Source organism: Protopterus annectens, chromosome 11.part0, assembly GCF_019279795.1.
Source record: "Protopterus annectens isolate FY-2018-M chromosome 11.part0, PAN1.0, whole genome shotgun sequence".
Classification (NCBI taxonomy): Eukaryota; Metazoa; Chordata; order Ceratodontiformes; family Protopteridae; genus Protopterus; species Protopterus annectens.
This window is the reverse complement of record NC_056745.1, coordinates 607,805,774-607,831,307: the sequence shown is the minus strand read 5'-3', so window position 1 is coordinate 607,831,307 and position 25,534 is coordinate 607,805,774. Positions and strand designations below refer to the sequence as shown.

General features: G+C 40.8%; 1 protein-coding gene across 1 annotated transcript in view; it reads left to right on the top strand.

Annotated features, from left to right (window-relative positions):
• Positions 1-17,357, top strand: part of CAPS2 (calcyphosine 2) — a 2,181,571-nt gene extending 2,164,214 nt beyond the window's left edge. Inside the window, exon 16 of the mRNA XM_044087229.1 lies at positions 17,166-17,357. Within this exon, the coding sequence (XP_043943164.1) occupies positions 17,166-17,341 (176 nt within the window). The 3' untranslated portion in view covers positions 17,342-17,357. The remainder of the gene's footprint in view (positions 1-17,165) is intronic.
• The last annotated feature ends 8,177 nt before the right edge of the window (positions 17,358-25,534 follow it).

Sequence of the window (25,534 nt, the reverse complement as noted above, 5' to 3'; positions counted from 1 at the left end):
CTTGTGTGTGAGTCAGGAAGGAAAGAAGGCAAGATAGAACATGGAAATGTAGCATGTGTGTTTATGACCTGAATGTGACAGTGGTGTGTGAGTGTCTGTATGAACACAGCCAAGCTCAGTGCTAGCCCTGCATGTCAGTATGTTGGACAGCTGTGAGCCGTGCATTGTAGAGCTGACAGTTCATTGTCTCTGCCCCAGAACATGTGAACTGGCTCTGCCAGGCATTGCACTGGCACCTCCACGCCCAAGGTGACTGCTGTCTGCTGTGAACATGTCCTCCAGGGGACTGCCCAGGACCTTGAGCCCATGGCTTGCCACATTTTGGTGTGGACAGTACACTCCCCTCTGGAGCGCTGGATGTACTGCCACTATGGGAGCGTGAGTGTGCACAGCCACGTTGACTCTCAGCAGATGTGTATTTGCTGATCTATGTCCATGAGGCTGACACTGAAATCCAACCAGACGTTCCATCACAATGTGCATTCCAAGACAGATAGTGTGCAGTTTGTCTCAGACCAATGTCTTTCCACTGCATCAGTCAACAGATCTAAGGTATCAGCGACACGGAGGAGGCAGTCAAGGATGTCAGACTGTGCTGCATCCATAACCCTGAGCATTTGTCGGGAGTTCCTTTCTGAACATGCCTGTGCCTCCATGACAGCCCTAAACATACACCGAGTAACCCGTGATGAGTCACCTGCAACAGGTGGTGGAGGGACAGTAGGCCTTCTGCGAGCACCCCTATCAGTCCGCCTGTGTGGAACCTCACCGTCTGTTTGGCTATGGCCAGTGTGGACAGTCACTGCAGCTACAATAGTCACACTTCCCTTTTCAGTTTCCCCACCCTCCAACTCTCCAGTATCTGTGCCATATGGGACTGGGTATGCGTAGGCATACTGGCTGTGTACGGTGATAATGAGAGTGAGCAATGGATGTCAACCTCTGTGTCCGATTCAGCCCCTGCAATCCCCAACTGTGCCTCACTTTGTCTACCATCATCATCAAAGTCTGAAGAGACACTGACATCTGGTTGTGAAGTGGACACAGACCAACCTCCCTGGTCACCTGTGATAAAAAGGGAAAAGCATTGCAGTAATATCTGCACTACTATGATCTGCAGTACTGTATTGCAGTGTATGTTAAGCATGTATACAATGCTGTCAATATTACAGACTTGTATAAACCCCAACCTCATATAGTAGGATATGAGGACATTATTTTATAACCCAAATCTGTAATTATTCGGAAATAAAAGTTAATTGCACAGGAATCTCATGAACAGAAAATTAATGATGTACACTGCTGACATTGTGCAAACTCAAATGTGGACAGTTATGGTAATCTGTAATGTCCTGACAATACTGTCAAATCAATCACTGTGGTTACACCTACAAGGCACAGGTATGAGTCTAAACTGTGTACAGTCAGAAAATATCTGTACAGTTGGCAGTCATGCAGACAGTACATCAGTGCAGCCAGCAGGCCTGTGATGACACGTGAACAAACATATTGAACTAAATCTCTACATCTCTGACAAAACAGTTGTATGCTTACCAGCAGCAGTAACATGGCCTCTTCCTGTTCCTTACAGTCCTGGAAAAATTTAAGGGCTAATACATCCAAATATCTCACATTTACATTAGCTGCTATGTTAACAGGTATGCGGGTCACAAATTACATGAGCTTAAAACTGCAGCTAACCCCCCCCCACTCCAAAAAAACCACCTGACACCTATGTAAAACTATGTGCACCCTGACACGCTGAATGCTACAGTATTCCAATGCTGATCCAACTAAGAATACCTGGACGCTTCTCTTGAGTGGAAATGGTTGCACCAAGGATCGCCAGGAACTCTTCAGTGTCTGACAAAGGTTGTTCTGCTGCAGGACCACCACCAGTGACCTGACGATCCCTGGCCACGTCCGCTGCACATCTGCATGCCGCGTTAAGTCAGTGGTATGGTGTCACATCTACTCATATGTGCGATTCTGGTGACCCACAGCATTAATGTTGTGCACTAGTTCGTCCCCCAAGGCTGCACACTCTTGTCTATTTGAACTCCCTCTGGACAGCAGGACTTGGTAGTGTTTTCTCAAGGCCACAATAATGAGGTTGTTTTCTGCCACAGGGTGCATGGCATCTGGCATACATGATATCTCCTGAAAAACAAATAAATGAGAACACATGTCAGGATCACATACATGGGAGTACAGTATGTAGAGATACAGCAATAAAGGAAGCCTATTAGTATTCCCCGCTTACACATCTCATAATCAACAGTGTTCCAAACATACAAAGGATAGTAGCAATAGTGACCCACTCCTGTTTGTGACATGACAGATACTCATGTATGATCAGACACCAAACACAGGAGTCCATTGTAGTGTGCCCCCATAGCAGGAAAACCCCACCATAACACATGTATAAACAACAGTGCCAACCTAATTACAGGGTGCTACTACAACTGTTAACAAAGGAAGTATCCAGAAGACCTGTGTACCTAGATAATACAGAGCATTATACCCTTGCTGTACTCTACATCCTCTGTAGGTGTAACACAGCTGGAGATCACTGGCATGTCATCAGTACAGTTCTAAAAAGACTTACTGATGTAATTCCTATTCCCCCTATTTATATTCAAACATATGCATCATGTTGGAAACAAAACGGTTACATGCCTGATGGAGTACAAAACACTTGTGTTGAAAGATGCAGCTATATGAGAACTGTGTGAATGAGTTAGCCATGCAAACTAACTCTCATACACAGTGATTCCCCTAGCCAGGTATTTGCCTTTTTTAAGATGGTTCTCATTAGTAGGTTATTGCCTCTGAACCAATCTGTAGTTCAGAAATACTACATGCAGCATACACAGCTAATTTGCAGTATAGTCAGCCAATACCATGCAACTACTCAATAATATGTAAGGCCTCAATGTAGATTCTATCCCCTTTCTCACATTTTAAGGTGGAAATTACTGGGGTAAAGATTATGTCAGCACAGAGAGAATGCTTGTAGCAGGTACTTGTTACAGATGTGTGTGCTGCAGGCTGAAGATCGTGCTGCAGGCAATCGGCATAGTTAGAGAGTCTGCAGAATGTGCAGGATGACAATGACAACACTTAAGAGTAACTGTATGACCTGTGGCAGCTTTGGTGTACAGTCAGAGCCTGATTGAGGGAACCCAGCCCACTGGAAATTAAGGTATGTCTTTAAGGTAAGTATGTTAGCCAAAGATATCTTTAACATAGTAAAAGGAAACATGCTTGGTGTATCCTACAGCAAGGTAGTGGGTACATTAACCCTTATGTCAACCAGTTGGATAGCTGCCAAGTCATGTGTTATGTCATGGTACTCATCTGGAACGTGTATACTGCTCACCCTTGCTTCTAGCACAATCTCCATATATGTATTTTACTTGTGCAGCTGTGCTTGGCTGTACTATCACTAGCAAATCATTTTGGGCTGCAGTCTGATATGACTGGGCCTCATTTTATTTGAATTACATACTTCAGCATCATCTGGGAATTAATACTAATGCGTGACCTGACATTCTGTGCACTTTCTGTTCTTGTAATAGGAATAGTTTAAATGTGGACCTAGCTGTAGCCCTTTGACTACCTTTATTTAGAAGCAGACATTGAAACTATACTGCTTTGGGTGGATAAATAGTGATACATATCACAATTTATACTGGTGATGTACACATGCATATATTTTAAATGCTAGACAGAGCTGTATTTGAACCTAGGACCATGTAGACCAAAAATGAATGTTTTCAAAGCATTTAACAAATTGAGCTAGTGAGTCACTGTTATAGCAGATTTATTTTTACATGTTGTAGATATAAGTGCACACTTTCCTGCTGTTACGTACCTCATTACCATCTATTATTATGTGTATGTCTTTATAGTGATGTATTACTATACCACAAACCCAGTTAAACTCCTATTTTCCATTAATCATGTACCAGGTTTACTTTTACATGTTGTTGCTATAATTGCAAAGTTACCTGGTATTAGATACCTCATTTACATCTATTATTATGTGTATGGCTTTATAGTGATGTATTTCTCTACTAGAGTCCCAGTTACATTCCCATTTTGCCATTAATCTTATAGCTGATTTGCAGGATGCGACATGATGTGCAGCATGGCTTAAACACGCTTAATGATGGGAAAATGACAAGTATTATGTTTTGCTTAAAACACTTGTGTTAGTTAACTGGCTGTGTGGCTTTGCAGGTTGATATACTGTTCTTCAGGTGCAATTGTCCTGGGTTCGAAATGGGGAGCAGGTGTAATTTTTGAACGTCATTACTATTTTTTCAAATATATATTAATATACCGCTTAGCTTAGCAATGCTGCGTGTTGCACAGTATCATGCAATAATTCTTTAAAGAAAAGAAAAATGGGGAGATAGGGCAGTGATGAAATGGGGTGCAGGCAGGGGGAAAAACCATAGTGAAAGACAGGTAGGTATGTACAGGAAGGGTGTAGAAATGAATTGTAGCTATACATTTTTTTTATGGCAACAACTGTGTACTTTAACAGATTTTTCGCTGAATTTGGACTGTCACCCCCAGAGAGAGGGGTGGCGACAACATAAGTGCGTTGTCAAGCCAAATGGACCAAATTAAGTGTGTCCAGTGGACACGTGTGCAAAATGGAGAGCTATGTATGGGATGATATTTTTTTTTGGGGGGGGGGGGACAGGTGCCCATTTTTTTTAAGGTGAGAGTGGAATGTTGGGGGGTGAACACCTTGGTTGGGGAGGGTGTTGTGAAATCCCAGTTCCATTGGCATCAGACATGGTAGCAGTGTGCCTCAAGTCCTCACCCATGGGACTGTCAGCATTGGACCTTCACTACTTCTATGGAGGCAGTGGTTGACGCCAGTGCCTGGGGCCAGACTGCCCCACCAGGATGGACTGCATACTCTCAATCCGGCGTAGGATTGCACGAACAGTTTAGTGCAGCAGCCTACACACCATGCCTGGCAGTTCATCATGAGTGACAAAAGCACCACCTCCACACCCAGACGGGGGACCACCCCAGTCTGTGGGGTGGAACTAACTGATGGACCAGTAGTGCAGGGACAGCAGAGAGGGCACCAGCAGCCTGTGGCCCAGATGTGCTGAGCCCTTATGCCTCCGCTGGGGGAGCAAAGGTAGTTGGATTACTGGGAACCAGCCTACTTTGTTGTGCTTTGGTAAATGAAATATAAATATAAGGAAAAAATGCACATAACCAAAACAAATGTAATTAATGACATAAGAGAAAACAATAATGAGTAATGGAAACAAAATGAAAATAATATAATGAGGAACACAACAATAAATAATGTAAATGAAAGTTTTTTAACAGCAAAGCAATATTAAATTATACATAAGGCCAACACAAGAGGTAATTACAAATAATATGATAATATTAAATTATAATAATAAATATAATTATTAAATAAAAGAAGCGAAGGGGTGGGGTGAGAGAGAAAAGAACATTAGTAACTTCACAGTTAATATAACTATACAGACTACAACTGCATACTTTTAGATATGTTAGATTTCACTTGTGAGAACACTGACTGCTTATATTGTATATATGATGTTGTACATAGCTCTCAACCTGTTGGCATGGAACATTATGGGCCAAGCCATACATAATGGTTGTACAAAGGCATATCAACAGGATACATTTTTACATAGTGTGCTCATACATTAGTAGCACGATGTTCTGATAACAGATTTGCCATTAAATCGCATTTCAGGTAATGTCATATATCTACAAATCAAAGGACCAGACATATGGGGCAGTATACATTACATTCTGCTCAAATCATGACATTTGAGAGAGATGTTCGTGTACACTGATTACACTGGACAGCTGGACATTTCTCAATTGGCTGGCATGGGATTAGAACCCACAAGCAGTGACTACAGGAAGACTGCACATTTTATTTTAAAAAATAAATTCTCAGACCACCATCTCCTTTAAAAATGTTATCGAGTCATGTAGTGTCAAATCAGACATTTACACAAATGCATAGCTGTGTAGGAGTTCCGTTAACTTAGACATCTAACTATTGATTTATTAACTGCAACCTGCAGCATATATCAGACAACATGAGCAGAATACAATCTTGACCCTTAATCTGGGTATTGCACAGAATTTATGTATGTCATATGTTGACACATTATTGACTACTCTACATTTCTCAGTTGGCTGGTGTCGGATTAGAACCCCCAAGCAGTGACTACAGGAATACTGAACATTTTATTTGAAAAAGTTAAATGTTAAGTTGTCAATCTCGCCTTCATTCTTGCTTGATGGGTTCGGAGCCGATCCTCGGCTCCGACTCGGCACTTGCTTTAGCTCGAGAACTCCTTTTACCAGCTCGAGGCAGCCCCATATCCCATGATGCAAGGCAGTAAGTACCCAGATCTCGCTTTGCGCCGCTTAGGAGGTCTTCTTTTTGCCAGCTCCTGGTAAGTTGTTCACTTTTGTGATTTAAGCCCCTTTTTTAGTCAAAAAAACTATTTTATTGATAGTTTAAGTTATATTCTACCCTTTCTGACAGAATTTTCCTGTCTCCTTTAATTTTTGTTAGTCAATTTTTCCTATCCCACCCCTGTTAGGGTGTGTGTGTGTTGGATTTTATAGAATACCTTTTGGTATTTGTGTAAGTTAATTTAGACTGGTGTTGTGTGTGTGTGTGTTGTGTTCTCAACACTATGTCTAAGGAGAGGGTCTCGGGTTTTAAGAAGTGTGACTCGTGCTGTCAGAAGATGTCTCTGACAGACGGTCACACTTCTTGCCTGTATTGTCTGGGCCCTCTTCACCTGCAGGACTCCTGTGCTATTTGTCACTCCTTCAGCCAGAGAGTCCTGCAGGAGAGACGTAATAAGTTGATTCTTAGGGGCCTTCTTAAGCCGGAGGGCTCTCCGGCTAAGTCGGCTCCACCAAAATCAACTAAACCTGCCAAGGCCCAGGCTTCTGTTTCTAAGCCTGCGGCCTCGGCTCCGACTCGTATTGAGTCGAGATCGGCTCCGGCTGGAGCCGATTCTGGATCCACAAAGCTTTCGGCGCCGATGGCTATCGGTGCCGAATCTGTTTTGACCACCGATGTCGGCCCGATCGGTTCCGACACCCATGTGGCACAGGCATCGGTGTCGGCTCCGATCGGCTCCGACACCGTTACTTTGGTGGCTGTATCGGCTCCGGCTGGAGCCGATACATCGAGAAGTCGGCGCCGACAGGATCTGTAGTATCGGCTCCGATGGCTCATTCCCGGAAGAGGGTTAGGTCTCCTTCCTTGGAGCCGGTACTTTCCGGCTTCGCCTCTTCTATCGGAACGGAGCCATCGGAGCCGATCTTCAAGGTCATCCAGGTTGTCAGATCATGACCTAGAGAGAGTGGTCAGTAGATTACTCAAGTCACAGGTACTGGCCCAAATGCTACACAGTCCGTCTCAGCAGACGACTGTTGGTCCACACCGTTACAGTTCCTCCTTCAACTCTACCCCAGAGTTTGGAGTTGGAGTCTTCGGCATGGTTACTGCTACGGCTGGAGGACGGATACCCCTTCTGTTCCTTCAGCCTCTACTCTTATCTCCTCTTCCTTAGAGGGATTCGTGGTCGGGCTTCCATGGTCTCCTCCGAGGGGTGAGTGGCATCGACCCTTGTCCGAGCCCGCTCTTCCCCTTGGAGCCTCGGCCTTGGTGAGCTCGGCTCCGACATCTGCCTCGGAGACTTCCCTTCGGTGGTCCCGGAGTTCCTAGCTCTTGAACGGGTTCTCTCGGACCTGCCTGGGAGGGGAGCATTCGAGGTAATGAAGAGTGTACTGGCCACTGGTATCAGTCAGCAGTCTGTTCCCGTAGCTCCTCCCTCTATAGTACCTGTTGACATCTCTGCCACTTCTCTTGCTACAGGACCCAGAGATCCTCCGCCTCAGGTTTCCCCATTGGGAATTTCCCCTCTTCCGAGGATTCTCCTGATGTTTCGGGAGATCCTCCTAGGAAGAGGACTTGTAAGAGGAAGCATGTAGACTCCCGAGTCTGTCACTTGGATACTGACTTTGATGAGTCAGAGGGATCCCCTAGATCCCCTCTGAGGATGTCTCCTTCTCAGACATCCTAGAACTTCTGAAACAGAGGGGAAACTGGCCCACCAACAATCCCTCTGAGGATGAGTCAGTATACCTAGAGGCGTTTGGATCTCGGCCCTCCACCTCCTGGGTGTCTCCGCCTTCGACCCCTTATGCAAGTTATTGCACGAAGGCGTGGGCAGCTCCTGACTCTGTAGAGCCAGTCCCTAGGAGGCCTTCAAAATTTATCACTGCCCCAGTGACAAACAATTCCTTACCAAGGGTGTCCCGCTGATGCCATGGGGTGGCTGCGGCCACCAAAAGGAACTTGCAGATCCTTCCGTGCCCGTCCATCCTCCTAATAAGGACTCTAGGACCATGGATAGGTACGGCAAGCGGATGTTTTCCTCAGCGACCTTTGCTATGCTCGCTGAATTATCTTTGTCACTTCACCAGACTCCAGAGAGATATCCTGAAGGAGCTGGGAGAAGTAGTTCAGGATCCTACAGCTGCAGGGGCTCAAGAAAAGATTGCTTCGCAGCTAGGAACCCTCAATTCCATTGCTAACTCCTCCATGCGGCTAATATCTTATGCTGCGGATGGAGCGAGTAGAGCCGCAGGCACAGGTGTGGCTCTTAGACGCCAAGCCTGGATGCGGCTATGTGATTTTATGGATCCCTTTAAAGCGTCCTTCACAAATTCTCCCTTTGATGGGTCAGCTTTGTTTGGCCCTCAGGTGAAGGAAACCTTGACCAGGTGTGAGCAGGACGGCAAGACTCTTTCTGCTGTTGGAGTCCGTTTTCCACCCCTTCTAGGCCTTATCCCAAAGGACAGAAGGGTGGGAAGATGTGGTTCCGTAAATCCCAAGGAGTCACGCCGGATTCACGTGGTCAGTTTACCCCTAGAGGCAGAGGGGGTAACAACAACAGACGCCGCTCTAGAGGCAGAGGGGGTCCAAGAACCAGGGAAACAGGGAGCCTCTCTCTGATAAGCCCTTTCAGCATCCCTGAGGTGTTGCCCGGCTGTCCCTCCTTGGAGGCAGTCGGGGGAAGATTATCACTGTACCCAGAAGCCTGGCATTCCCTCACTCAAGACAGTTGGGTACAGTCGATCATATCCAAGGGTTACATAATTCCTTTCGAGGAAAGTCCCTTCCCCTCAAGTTCCCTTCCAGATGTACCACCCGGTCTAAGGGAGATTGCAGAGTTAGAAATCGCAAAACTACTGCAAAAAAGAGCCATTCAGCCAGTTACAATAGACCATTCAGAGCCCGGAATCTACCCAAGGTTCTTTTTGGTCCCCAAAAAGACGGGAGACTGGAGACCAATATTGGATCTCAGCAGACTCAACAAGTCTGTCAGGAAGACAAGATTCCGAATGGTCACTCTTCAGTCAATTCTGCCCTTCTTACAGAAGGACAACTGGATGTGCTCAATAGATCTTCAGGATGCGTACTATCACATCAAAATTCACAGACGCTCCAGGAGATTTCTCCGCTTTTGGCTGGGGTCCAGTCACTTCCAGTTCAGAGCCCTGCCCTTTGGTCTCACTACAGCCCCCAGAGTGTTCACCAAATGCATGGCAGTGGTCACGGCTCACCTGAGACGCCAAGGATTCCAGGTGTTTCCGTATCTCGACGACTGGCTCCTGTCAGCCACCACCAGGCATCAGCTTATACAAGCCAGGGATTACACAATAGACCTTTGTTCTCATTTAGGCATCTCAGTCAACTTCGAAAAGTCATCCTTATCGCCCTGCCAGTCTATTACCTTCATAGGCGCAAACTTAAACACTGTTCGGATGTCAGCTACCCTTACAGAACAAAGAGTTTCAGACATTCAGACTCATGTCAGGATCATTCTGGCCAGCAAGAAAGTACAGGCCAGAATGGTTCTAAAGGTATTAGGTCTCATGGCTGCGGCCATTACTCTTCTTCCCTGGCTCGATTCTACATGCGCCTCCTTCAGTGGATGCTGTTCACACAGTGGTCATACCAGCAGCTCCCAATGCGTCACCAGATTCTGGTGACACAAACATGCAAAGAACATCTTGCTTGGTGGATCACATCGTCTCAGGTTCACCAAGGCAGGTGCTTTGTACCTCCGTCCCCGATAGCCACTGTCACCACGGATGCCTCCCTGATCGGGTGGGGGTCATTATCAGGGCAGGATGGTTCATGGGACGTGGCAACCGTTCGAGTACCATCTGCACATAAATGTCCTGGAGATGAGAGCAGTGCTTTTAACGTTGCAAGCCCTCAACAACTTTCTTCCCGTAGGGACAATTGCAGTCCACACAGACAACATGTCTGTAGTTTGGTATATCAACAAACAGGGTGGAACCAAGTCCTACCCCTTGTGTCGAGAAGCTCAGACTATGGCAATGGGCGATCTCCTCTCATCGGTTTCTGGTAGCAACGCATATCCCTGGGAAAACCAACATTATAGCGGACAGATTGAGCAGAGCTATTCTCATGCCTCACGAGTGGTCTCTCAAGCAATCCATAGCGGAAGAGATTTTTCTGGAATGGGGTCGTCCATGTTGCGATCTTTTGCTACTCCCCAAAACAGCAAATGTCCAGACTTCTTCAGCCTCTTCCCTCTATCAGGCCATCCCCCCAGAGACGCTCTGACCCAGGATTGGCCCCAGGGACTTCTTTATGCCTTCCCTCCATTTCCTCTGATCCCTCAGGTGTTCCAGAAAGCTACCGTTTTGAGAGCCAAATTGATTCTCATTGCCCCTTACTGGCCTCGACAAGTTTGGTTCCCGTTCCTCCATCATCACCTTTTGGTGCAGCCGTGGCATCTGGACCCAGTGCCAGATCTACTGATTCACCAATCCGGTCAGCTGCACCGGTCAATCCCTTCTCTCAACCTCACAGCATGGTTGCTCCACTTCCTTCCTTAGCCAGGCTTCCTTTGATCTCTAACCCAGTTAGAGACATCATAGTAGCTTCACTAAAATCCTCTACCAGGAGGATTTACACAAGCAAATGGAAACGTTTCTCTTATTGGGCTAAGGCCCAAAATATTGATCCTTTTACTGCCCCTGTTCAGGCAGTTCTGGACTTCTTAGCAGAGATTTTTCATGCAGGCTCTTCTTCGTCCACAGTCAAAGTTCAGTTGGCTGCTATTTCTAATTTTCATGTCGGGATAGCAGATCATAATATTATGTCCCATAGGCTCTGCAGGGCCTTCTTGAAAGGAATTTTCCTACTAAAGCCTCCAATCAGGAATCCTCCTCCTCAGTGGGATCTAAATTTAGTGCTGACATCCTTGATTCTTCCCCCCTTCGAGCCAGCTGTTTCTTGTTCCCTGAAATATCTTTCTTGGAAAACTTTATTCCTAGTGGCTATTACATCTGCCAGGAGGGTGTCTGAACTTCATGCTCTTTCGGTTCGACCCCTATTTGATTTTTCACAAAGACAGAGTATCTTTGAGAACTAATCCATCCTTTTTACCTAAGGTCGCTTCAAAAACAATCTGAATCAATCCATTGATCTCCTGTATTTTTCCTAACTATTCAGATAGAGCTGAACAAAAGCTACATTATCTTGACGTCCACCGTCAGCTTAGATATTATTTGGACAGAACAAAAATTTAGAAAATCTGATCAACTTTTTGTTTCCTATGCGGATAATAAAAAGGCCTTCCTGTTTCTAAAGTGACTTTGTCCAGATGGCTTTCTTCGGTCATCACTGAAATTTATACGATCAGGGGAAAACAGCTGTGCTCAAAACCTAAAGCACATTCAACTAGGAGTTTAGCTACTTCTACAGCTTTTCAAGCTAGACTTCCTTTGGACACTATTTGTGCAGCGGCCACTTGGCCCACTCCTCACACTTTTGTTTCCCATTACAAATTGGACTTGGCCTCCAGGGACAGAGCCAGTTTTGGCTCTACAGTCCTCAAGAGTTTGTTCCATTGAGCCACCCAGGATAGAGGTGCTAGGGACGCGGTCCCATCAAGCAAGAATGAAGGCGAGATTGACAACTTAACATTAAGATGTTATGTACCTACCATAACGTTCCATGCTAGTTGTCTTCTCGCCTTCTTTCTTGCGACCCTCCCTCCTTCCCCCTGGCCTGGACAGACCTTGTATAAGAAACTATTATGTTAAGACCATTCAGACCTGGTCCTTTTTCCATCTGTAAGTTTCTTCTTCCTTTGGGAAGTATTTTATGCTTGGTGTTATTGCCCTTTGTCAACAAACGAGATCTGGGTACTTACTGCCTTGCATCATGGGATATGGGGCTGCCTCGAGCTGGTAAAAGGAGTTCTCGAGCTAAAGCAAGTGCCGAGTCGGAGCCGAGGATCGGCTCCGAACCCATCAAGCAAGAAAGAAGGCGAGAGAAGACAACTAACATGGAACGTTATGGTAGGTACATAACTTCTTATTATCAAAGCACCATCTCCTTTTACAGTTTATTGATAACTGTTGCTTCAAATGGAGCATTTACACACATGGTTAGCTGTCTAGGACTTCTGTTAACTTAACCGTTTACCCTATTCATTTATTCAGTCAGTGTACAGCATATTTCAGACAATGAACAAACCACAACAGTGATTCTTAATCTGGGTAACGTGGTGCATCACACAAACAAGCACATGAAATAAAAAATAAATAATGAATTATTAAAATTGAATGCATATGGTTTCTTTTTTTTTAGATGTCTATAGAGTATGTCTGATGTTTATCTGCTCAAAGCTAAGCATAGCTAAGCAGCGTGCCACACAGCACAAAACAGGCATATACACATAATGAAATATGCAATTTAATGAAATAAAGTGTTTTATACACCTTTTAGTCAGGATTAATGGGCTAAAAGGTATATGGCTGTGCCATCAGTCTCACATGAATTCAATATCCATGTTGCTGTGACCTCCCTTAGGTGTGCACCATAATTTATATGCCTGGCATGCTGCCGAGGAGGAACAGTGGCCATGTACATGGATACAGTCTGTGTAGGCTCTACACAAAGCCTACACAGACTTTATTGAATCCTGTGGGAGATGTTTTAACAAATGAAGAAAGATTAGAAACATAGAAACTATGGGAAGGAAAGATAATGTGGAATTTGGCAAATGAGAGATGTTCTGGAATAGCCATATTCTGTAGATATACAATAAAGACATTAAATTAGCAAAAATGTGAACATTAACCATTACATATTTAAATTGGAAAGAAGAAGTATATGGAATCGTACGATTATATGCTTATACTAATTGTAAAGAAAAGGAAAGGTTATTTTATCAGATTTTAGACCATGCAGTTATAAATATAACTATAAATATAATAGTAACAGGAGACTTTAATTGTAATTTAAGAGGGAAGCATAAAAAGAAAGGAAATTGCATACGAAAATGTCAGAAGTTTTAAAATGTGGTAAGTTAAAACTCTGGGACAAAAACTGATGGACTTACAAAAGGGATATATATATATATATATATATATATATATATATATATATATATATATATATACATACACACACACACACATATATATATATATATATATATATATATATATATATATATATATATATATATATATAGAGAGAGAGAGAGAGATGAGAGAGATAGGACTGAAATAGATTATTTTATAGTATAAGAAGCTTTAATTATAGGAGATGGGGAGATAGCTTTTCTGATCATCTTTCAAAGTAGGAACGTAAGGAATATATAGAAATAGGATAAGGAATAAAAAGGATAAATGAAAAAGCATGGAATGAAGAGAGAAAGAGATTGTTAATACAGTTATGGAAGAATCATATTACTATGAGAGCATTTTATAAAAAAAAAAAAAATAGAATGGTGGCTGATATTTAAGGAAAAATATAAAAAAAACTTTTTTGTTTCCAGTAGTAATGTGATGTGAGAAAAGTAGAGAAAGAAAAATATGAAAGAACATATAACGATGCATTGGAAGATTAAGAATGTAATGAGAGAAACTAGTTCGACAAAGAAAAAGAAGTATATAACAGAAATAAATACAAGAATTGTTATATAAGCAAAGAAATCTTTTTACAAGGAAAAAGAAAAGATGTATTGATTTACTTAAGCAGATTTAAAGGAAGATGGTTATGTAATGAGAGAAGAAAAATGTAACAGGAGAAATAAAAAGAACTGAGGAAAGATTATGAATTGTGTAGTATGATATGTACAAAAATGTTTAAAGAAAAAAGAAGGTAGTTAAAAAAACATGGAAAGTAAAAAAAAGTTAAGAAAAAGAGAATAAGGAGTTGGAAAAGGAGATTTCTTTATATGAACTAGTTAAAGTATTAGGACAAGTAAGTATAGAGTTGGTTGCAGGAACAGATGGAATGGGGTATGAAATGTATAACATTTTAATGGATTGGCAAAAAAATGTTTTTAAAGATTCTGAATGAATTGTTAAAAAGGTTTTATATGTAAAGAATTGTATAGTAGAATACTTACAGTCATAGGGAAGAAGGAAGACAGAAGACTATTAAAAAACTGGTGACTGATAGTATTGAATAATAATGATTATAAGATCTTTATGAAATAATACAAAAGATATTTGAAACTAAAATGAAAAGTATTATGGCAGATATTATATATAGTATAATGAGGAAGGGCTGTCAAGAATTATTAATGATAGAGAAATTGTGGATGATACGAATAGAAAAGAAGAAGCAAAAATTGTGAGAGAGGATACCGTAATAAGGCTTTTAATACAATTGGACATAAAATCTTTTGGGGAATAATGAAAGAACATAATATAACTGAGAATATTAGGACATTATGTATGTCAGCATATAGTAATAATAAAGTAAAAATACTTGTAAATAGTTGGTCAAACCAAGAGGTCCCTATGAAGAGTGGTGTAAGACAGGGATGCTCAATGAGTTGTATACTCTTTGCATTAGTTATGAATGTGATAGTATGAAAGTAAATTACAAAATGAAGGAGTTGGTGTATATAACACCTGAAGGGTTAAGAATTTCAGTTCTTTTAACATATGCAGATGACATTATAATAATTGGTAAAATAAGTAACATAAACAAGCATCTGGAGGTGACAGGAATGGCTTTAAATAAAGAGAAAAGTAAAGAATTAGGTGATGTAGTAAAGATAGAGGGTATATATTTTACAGTGAATGAAATTTCTGTGTCAGGTATAACATTTGCAAATAAAGATGTAATTAGAATTCAGTGAGAAATCAGTAGAAGAAATAAAGCAAACGTCTTTTCTGGATGACATAAAAATTATCATTCAGAAAAGGGCTTATTTGATAACTTAAGTACTGAACGGGAAAAATGAAATACTTAGCAAGTGTGTTTATGTTGCCAACAGTATATGAAAAAGAATTATTTCAGATGTATATTTTTTTCATTTATATCGAGTTCTAGACTAAACCCAGTAAAAAAGAACAGTTTTGGATGTAAATAAAGAGGAAGGAGGTTTACAGTTAATTAACCCAGTGGTATATGCTACTTCATTAAATTCATACAAACTATTAAAGTGGATAAATATAAAATATGAGAAATTAGTATTAAAAGGAGAAAAGGGTGTATAAAAGAGGAAATAAAATGTTACCTAGAAAAAATATTGTTGGTGAAATAAAAATTGATAATATAGACAAAAAAAGTATGGTATAAGAATGTAATGATAAAACATTACTGTGTAAAAGCATGGAAGACTGTAACAAATGAAAAAAATTAAAGCTATAAAATAAGAAACAAATGGTGTAATCAGAGAGTAGAATGTCAAGATTTTTTAGACACTGGTAATAGTTAAATTACCAGTAAACGAAAATATGCGATATAAAATGAAAAATGATAGAATATGTTTAAATTGTCAAGAAAAAGAAACTACTGAACAAGTGTTTTTGAAATGTAAAAGAGTAGAGTCATCCTTTTGAAATCTTGTGGAGTCTTTTTGCTGCAACTTTAGGATCTGCAATGACTTCAGGATATAACACTGGAGAGGATAGATGGAGCAGGAGACTGTTTTGTTCTGCTGTTGTCTATGGTTTGACCTCGATATTGCAAGACTGTTTGTCTCATGATCAGAGACTGATGTTTTATAAGAGGTTTCAAAGGCAGCATTTTCTGGTTCTGTCAGAGTTGAATTAGGCTTATCAAAAGCCTGTGTTGGCACCCTACCACTGCTATCATGTTTTGTTGGATTAGCTATTCTTTTTCTTTTATCACCAGAAGAATGATTCACCTGCTTTGACATTATCTTACATTTAAATGTAGCCCCCTAGGTAACGTTGTTAACAAGCACAGGATTAGTTTTCTTAATCTTGTTTCTCATGTGTGTCTTTGTGTGTGTGTTTTTCCTGTAGCTTATTATCAGACAGAGTTGTATCAACACTGGGATTAGCTAATAGTGAATCACTCACATTTTCTTTCCATGATTTTATAAATGTAAAAATAGTACATAAAGAAGTTTCAAGGTCACTTTCTGTGAGCACTAGAATATCAAGTGTTTTATTTACTAGGATGTTGCATAAATGAACAAGTTTAGCACAGATGAGACATATTTGACTAGCTAGGCTTCATAATTTTAATATAAACCTCATAGTTTCAACTTTTCAAAAGAAATGTATGCTTAACTAATTCATCAAAAGTGTGCATGTAAAGCGCATGCGTATTCAACAGTAATAGTCAAGAAATTAATAAACTTCACAGTGCATAGTAGGGCCACAGCATACTCTGCTTAGTACTGTAGCACCTTATATTGTGCAACCATACTTCAACAGATTTTGTTAAGTAATAACTCTATTGTTCAGCTCATTGAGCTATATCATCATATATTCACATTTTACCTAGTTATTTATTGTATTGTTATTACGTCAATTTATTATCAAGCTATTGTCAGAAAAGTCTGTATTAAAAGCAGTGTATCAAATATCAGTAGGTTGGCCTTGATAAATCAGACAATATTTATTGGTGAAATAGGATGAACTGAAGCAGAAGTGAGTATAATAGTGTATATTTGTACAGTGTATGACTAGATTTAATATTTAATTAGTATAAAATGTTCTAAAAGTAATTGATCACTGATAATAACTTACTTAATGTTATAACACTTCATTTACATATCTTATAGGTGAAACTTCAGAGGAGCAGCTGAAAGTTACCTTTGTGGAAAGTCTGCAAGAAACTTGTAATAATCCTAATGAAGTATTGTACTGCGAATTTGAAACTTATTATGAAGGACTAAGCATTGGAATAGTAAATGATGAAGATTTTACAAATGTATTAAAAAACTCTTGGAGAATATAAATGGATCACAACTTTATGAAGTCTCCAGATTACTGTTAAGTAGGCCTCTTGCCTTATGTTAATTTTATGCTATTTTTCCAGAACATGTACTTAAAATCAGTTGTAAGGTTTTATTTGATTGTAGATTGCTTTGGAATAGATTTTTTTTGTTTTTATTTTATTCTTATTTGGTGACATGGGTAGAATACTGATCCAGTAGACCTTTTTAAGGTTCTGCCTAAGGATACAAAAAATCCGTACAAATTATACATGTAGTATATCAACGCAGAAACAACCAATAGACGTAGTCCAAACACACAGTCAGTTATCAAAGAAAAATTACAGTCATGATCTGTTAATAAGAATGTTTATGAAGACATTTAGGTATTTGTCAGAAGGTTACAAATTCCAGAATCAACTCTGGGACTGAATTTCTAATAACACTTAGAGCTGTGAAAGAAGAAGAAGAGGAAAGAAGAGAGGGGAAGAAGGGTGAAGGTTGGTGAGAATTCACAGTGAGGTTGCTAGAAAATGTAAGGAGTGTAGCTTGGAGGTATAATAAAAGAGGTGGAGATGAAATTAGCAGTTATGGAACAGCTGAATACTGATGCAGGAAAATGGCAAGATTGGTTTAGAGTGAGAAGCAAGTGGTTGGTGCCTAAATAATACTAGTACCATTGTGACTGTCTGAATAGAAAACAGTTTATTTGATTTAAAATTTTTGGAAGGAATCGATTAATTTTAAGTTTGTTCGAAAGGATTCCCATATTTCTTTTACAGTTGCTATCTAGGAAGTACTGCTGGGTGATACCATTTAGTGAAATCCTATGGAGAGAACCCTCCAGAGAATAAAAGTAAGTAAAATAACTGTAATCAGCGAAAAATACAATCACTTTACATAACAGTATGTGAGATCAAACAATGCACAACTTAAGAAAAGCAATAGTAAGGAAAATAGACAAGGGAAGACAACAGAATGTCATAAATATGGCATAATTTCACAATACTAGTGCATGTGGATAGCTGATATTCAACAAACACATAACAAGTAGAGATGCTGCAATTTGTTATATGTGATAATGAACCTGTTTCTAGCTGCAGCCATTTGATTGTTGCATGTTTTGAAATATAGAGTAAGCCACAGTTCTTTACTCACTGTTTTATGTATAAAATGTGTCATTTTTTTTATGTATAGTAACTCCAAATGCTGGTATGCAAACAGTGAAATATTTTATTATAATAATAACAACATTATTTCTAATTGCAGTGGCTCTTCAGTTTCTCATTCACCAGACTGCAGCACTTGGTGGCAGATTAAATTCTGTTGCACTGATGAAATCAACAGAATTGTACCAGGTAATAGTCACCCATCCTCTTCACACTTTTGCATCACAAAAACTTATTAGATGATCTCTGGTAGGAACAAAGAATGAAGCCATTCCAGATACCTGCTAGCCTGAAATCATTGTGTAGAAGAGAAGTTATCACCATCTAAATTTTTAATGGGTTATCCGAATTTGCATAGATGAAGCGAAATATACCTGAAATCCTCTTGATTTTCTGAAGCTGTTATAAGATCCTTTTCAATAGATAATGAGTAGTTTCTGAACAGCAAAAAGAATAAGGAGGTCAAACTCCGCAACCCTAAAACATGGAGCCTACAGTCCTGCTTATCTATAATCCATCCTTATAGGGGTTGTTGTTGTTTTCTTTCGGCTTTTCCTGGTTAGGGGTCGCCACAGCAGAACTCTGGTCCACTAATGATTGGCAGTAGACTTTTATGGTGCCAGCCCGACACCCAACCTTCAATGAAGGCACGCCCATTCACGCATGTCTTTCGAACGCCACTCGACCCCGGTGAGGCCATGCTGACTCCACACAGAAGGCACTCCAGCTGAGAATCGAACGGGAGAACCTCTTGCTGTGAGGCGACAATGCTACCGCTGCACCACTGCAGCTTACATCCATCCTTATAGTGGGTAAAATCCTAAAATTTGGAATGGTAAACTCCTCTGAGCCATACTGACCTTACAAAGTCCAGCTGAAATCAAACTAAGAAATATCACAACTACAGTTCCAGCTTTGTAATTGGCTGTGTTTAAGTGAGGAACTAAAAAAACTTATTTTATGTGATAGAGACTTTAATAGATATTTATCCCATAGTTTCCCTTTGTAACAGGAAACCTGGAATCTCTATACTTGTTGCAGGATTTAGGGATGGACAGTATGTGAAGTATTGCAGCTCTCAAACTTTGGGGGTAGTCTCAAATGATAATCTGAACTGAGGAATTACATTTATTAGAATGTAGTAGTTTATGAGCAAAGCATAGTTGATTTTCAAAAAGTGGAGAGAGAATTTGATTGTGTAAAGGTAATCATTAGAGTGATAGTTTGTGTGTTTTGTTCCAAGGCAAATCTAGAAATTCTGTTAAAAAGCCTGCACAAGTGTATGGACTCTGCTTCACATAGGCCCCCCATCCATGTGAAGCAGAGTCCATGGAAGGAAAATTGCAAATTCATCCCTGGGCTGGCCCCATGTCTGTTATAAACTGAGGCCAACAGTAAACATTCCCTAACTAACAAATCCCTTACATAACTTTTTAGCAACCTTGTAACTAGCATACCCCACCAACAAACATACCCTCCAGATAAGATGCACATGTTACGAGGGGATGCAATTGAGTTGGGTTGTGTGGCTAGGCTTATAAAATCCATGGTGGTCTTTAGCCTAGTATATACCTATGAACCTATGAAATAAAGAAGTGGTAAGTCAAAAACATTTAGGAAGGACATCACAGTGAGTTTTAGCTTGTAAAATTTGCCATTTATTTTTATTTATGTTGCTGTTAGATTTGATGTTGTCAGTTTTCATGCATTCCTCAACTGATGGGTTCAGATCCAATCTGGATCTGACTCGGCAGATGCTAAAACTTGTGGCAACCAGAAACTCTCGAGCTTCTCCCTTACCCATAATGTACCAGCCTCAGTTACCTTAGATCTTGTTTGCTGCTCCAGTGAAAAGATGTGGTCTACTGCTTCTCCCAAGCTTCATAAAGATAAGTGACGATTGTGTTCAATATATTCTTATTTCTTTACTGCCGATTGTCTTTCTCATCTGAAACCTTACCCTGCTTCCCATTTTCATTTATTTAGAGAGCCTTTGTATTTTTCTTCTTTTCCTTTCTGGGCAAGGATGACTGGATGTGCTCCATAGACCTTCAGGATGCATAGTATCACATAAAGATAAACAGGTGGTTCAGGAGATACTTGTGCTTCCAGCTGGGAGCCAGTCGTCAGTTCAGAGTACTGCCCTTTAGACTCACCACAGCCCACAAGGTGTTTACCAAGCACATGGCAGTAGTAGCAGCTCACCTGAGACTGCAAGGATTCTGAGTGTTTCCATATCTAAATGACTGGCTCATTACTGCATTAACTCATATGTGCAAGAGACCAGGTTTTCCTGACTTGCTCTCATGTGGAGATAATTATAAACTATGACGAATCTCATCTGGAAGTGACTCAGAGTTTAGAGTTTATAGAAGTGATTCTCTATAAAAAGACCACACTTGCTTCCCTTCCATTACTGAGGGTTCAGACTATAATATTTCATGTCAAGAAGATAATCTGCAGCACCTCATTTTCAGCCCAAATGGTCCTTCAGGCTCTGGGATCGATGGCAGCTGCAATAAAGTTGATACCACTAGCCAGGTTTTATATGAGAATTTTGCAGTAGATGCTGGCTGCTCAATGGTCAGTTCTTTATCAACCTATGTCTTACAAGAGAAGAATTACTAACATCTGCAAAGTACATCTAAAATGGTGGATTCATTCAGACCAGGTTTTACAAGGTTGTCCATTCATTCACCCTCAGCCCAAGGCCATAGTGACCACAGATGCTTCCCAGCTGGGGGGGCATTATCTGGGGAAGACAGTCCAAGGCAGGCGGTCTCCCGAGGAGGCCAAATTGCATATAAATGTCCTACAGATGAAAACAGTGCTGTTTGCATTGCAGGCATTTCAGAATGCTGTCCTTTTGGGGACAACTGCTGTACAGTCAGACAACATGTCACTAGTCTGGTACATCAACAAACAGTGAGAAAACAAATCCTGCCCAATGTGCTGAGAAGCTCTCAGAGTGCGGCAGTGGGTGATCTCCTCCAGCCGCTTTCTACTTGTAACACACATTCTGAGAAAATGCAGTGTGATAGCAGACAAATTCAGCAAGTGCATTCTTCTTCCCCACAAATGGTCCCTTAACAAGAAAATTGCAGACAACATCTTCTGTCTATGAGGCCTGTGATCTGTTCGCTTTCCCTGTGAACAACAAGTGCAGCAGCTACTCTTCCCTGATTCCCCACAAAGGGGAAATCTCCAAGGGATGCTCTGTTTCATAATTGGCCCCTCGATCTCCTGTACGCATATCCCCCAATTCCTTTAATTCCCAAATTCCTTCAGAATGCTTCATCATTGCTCCTTATTTGCCTTGACAAATTTGGTTTGCCTTTCTTTGGCCTTATCTGATTTGACCACCTTGGTTTCTGGATCCAACTCTGGATCTACTGTCTCACGTGACAGACATGGTACACCCAGATATGGTAAATCTCAGGGTGACTGCCTGGCTTCTCCATTTCCATGGATAGCCAGACAACCAATGCTCTCTTCCCCTGTCAATCATATTTTGATGTCTTCCCATAAACCTTCCACCACAAAACTATACTCTAGCAAATGGAAAAGATTTGATCTGATATTGTCCTTTTCTTTCTTCCTCATTTGGGAGCCTTGGATCTAATCTTCGGATCTGGCTCGGCTGCATTTACTAGACTTTGGATCCCAGTCTCGAGCTCCTCCCTCTTCCCATAATTCAGTACACTGTGCTAGCTCCTCAGATCTCATTTGCCACTAATGTGATAAGACTGAAAATTCTAAAGTCTTGAGCTGTAAGAGAATTTTTATTTGTCTAAAATTTGTTGGGTTTATTTTATAGATTTTTTCCTTCTCCAGTATTGTCTTTTTTTACTGATTCCTTCATTCATCATTTACCGTCTGCATTTTTATATATTGCTTATTGTGTTTCAGGAAACAAATAGCTCCTCTACCTGGTTTAAGAGGCTATTATCCATTTGTTCTTGAAGTTAACTTCCTTGGTCTTGTCATAATATAATGTTTTTCAGGCTGCAGTGTTAATGTTGCCGCACCACAGCAAATAGTTTCTCTGATCGTCTTCTGCCCAAGTATGCAAATTCTTTGTGCCTGCTGCATTTGCCCAATGTAACAGACTAATATCCTTTGTATTAAAGTTTAACTACTTAGTTTTTTTTTCAGGCAATAGTGTTAACGTTAGAAAAATATCTTTATCACCGCACTATCTTCAACATCTTCAAATGTAAGAACCTGCTATCCCTTGTTTCTAGTTTAATTTGTGGTATATTTCCAATGACAGTGCCATTCCTGCCCCACAGCAACTCTCAGGCATGTCCTTTTTTTCCCAAAATTGGTTCCTTTTTCAAAGGCGAAGGTCAGAATTCTGTTGGCAGACCTTTGGTTTCACAGAGATTGTGACTGTCTTAGAAAGATGATGGAATATATGGGTTGTGCATTGTTGTGGTTTTTCTTTTTTTGAAGGATGTGAAGTCTTAGATTCAGTGTGTGCTGGTTTGCTCTTGGCATTTCTCAGCTGCATTTTAAATCTGTATTGGCTTCTTTTCTTCTTAGAGTTTTATTTTTCAGTTCAGGAATGTGAAGTTTTCCCTGCAATTATTTAAATTTTGCTGCTGCCTTGGACAGTACTTTTCAGACTGTCGCTTAAAGAGAGTTTTATGACATAGGGACCAAAAATATGAGTCAAAATCTGGATAGTTGAAACCTATGGCTCATAGATGTGAATTTTTTAATCATTGCCTATGATTCATTTTAGGGGCTCAATCCCCCGTTAAAAAAAAAAAAGAGTGAGAGAGAGAATTGGAACCATCATGAGTTTTCTTGGATCCCTCTCCCCTCAGATCCACACTTCTAGGAGCTTCCTTTGGATACTAATCTCTCTCATATCTGAAGGGTAGTTATGATAATGCTTCCAGCTAACTTCTTCATTGGATCCTAAGTTCCTGGATCTGAATGACTGGAGTTCTTCTGGAGAGGCATGCTTTTTAGAACTTCCTCATCTGGTATCCTGTCTTTGAGGACATACCTTCTGGGATCCTATGGTTAATGTTGGATGTAGCTGTTCTCTGATCCAGTGTCTACATATCTGGAGCTTTGGAGTGAACATTTTGTCTTCCAAAATAGCTACATTTTTTTCTGGATCTGGATACTTCAGATCCAAAGCTTTTGAACTGATGAGCCTCTCCTCAGATCCGAGATTCTAGGATCTGACGGGTAGCACTTCTGCTGGAGAAAACCAACTGTTTTTACCACTGAGGTTCAGATTTTCACGTATCCAGCACCTTCGGATCCAGAACCGTTCATCTTGTGTGCATTCCTTCAGATCCATGTTATTCTTTGGATCCAACAACTTGTTGATCGGTTGACCTGTGCATGAAGCTTGTGCAACTCAACAAATCTCTAAAACATCAATAATGGGTGCACAAAGGCCAAAAATAGGGATACATTTTGGATATTGCTCTTACTGGCTTGGAGAATTCATGGTGTAACAGGTTTTGCTTTAGCATAATTTTTTTTTGAAGTGTCTGAATTCTGAAACTGAAATGTCTGTCTTTATTTTCTGGCTTTAACCCTCAATGATTTGCTAACATTTAGTTCCTGTACCAACTACCATCCCTGGATGAGGATGAACCTGAGAGCACTTGTCCCTTGTTTTTGACTGCACCCTGGTCTTCATGACCTCATTCGGCCCCCACAGGATCCTTCACTTTGAAATTCTCTATCCTTCATACCACTGGATTTAGGAGTCAGGCAGTGTCTTATTACACCTGGATGCTATTTCCCCCTGCAGGCAAAGGAAATCCTCCCTTTCTTCCTGGTTGTTTTTTGATAGGAGGAATGTTTCTTTTGTCCTGGGATTATTATCCTCCAGATTGGACCTTTCTTGAGGGATAAACCCACATGAATAGAGAAGTCCTACCCCCTTATGACTTCTTGGGTGTCTCTGTCATACAGTCCCCTTCCATTGGGTCCCTGTGGAACATGGGAGTTCCAATGGACACAGCAGTAAAATCTGATGTTGCATTAATGAGATGGTGTTCGGTACCCCTCCCCATCTGTCCTCAATGCAACTGGCTCGAAGCTATGTACAAGTTTTGAGTAACACTGACTTGCCTTGGATGGTTCAGCTCTGGATCCTCTACAGTCCGCACATTTTCTGGATTTTTTTTTTTTTGGTGGTTGTGGAATAGGGGTCTTCTGCCCTCTCAAGCGCCATCTACTTTTCTTGGTGATTCCAAGTGGCCCTTGTCTCTTCAGTGGAGGGTGTTTTATGGGCAGCTGGCCTGCCCATACATCTTTGATTCCGCCTGCTTAGCACGGTGTTTCTTTGATTAATTCTTTTGGGCGCCATTGTTTGGTGTCACCATTCATGGGCTTCCACAAGATGCATGCGGGAGAGCTTCTTCCAAGAGCAAGGAAAGTCTGCTTAAAGTATAGCAATCCCACAGAGTCAGAGGAGGCCTGAAGGAAAGTCTGCTTAAATAATAACAATCCCACAGAGTCAGAGGAGGCCTGCTACTCTGCCAGTCGCGCCATTCTTGCTGTGGCCATTTTGCATTCCCCCTAAAACAACATAGCAGCTTCTTTATCCTTATTGCCCATTAGTGGGAATCAACAAGGGATTCTCTGTATCATGATAGCTCCCCTCACTCCCCCCAGTTTCTTTACGCTATTCAAGCATCCCATTCTTTCCTAACTTATTACAGAAATCTGAAATGTTGCAGAGCGAAATCATTCTCATTGCTCCTACTCACCTCAAAAGAGTTGTCTCTCTTCCATTGGACGCTTTTGGTATACAAAACTTGGATACTGGACCCGGCTCCAGACTCTTATATATATATATATGTATATATATATATATATATATATATATATATATATATATATATATATATATATATATATATATATACATAAGAAAACAAAGTCATGGACGCTTGGCACATTAGTCTTCCATTCTTCTCAGGCAGGTCAGAAATGTGATTCATACATCTCTATGACTCACAAGATCACATTAAAATGAATAACAGGCCATCAGCCATCTATTTTGCGATT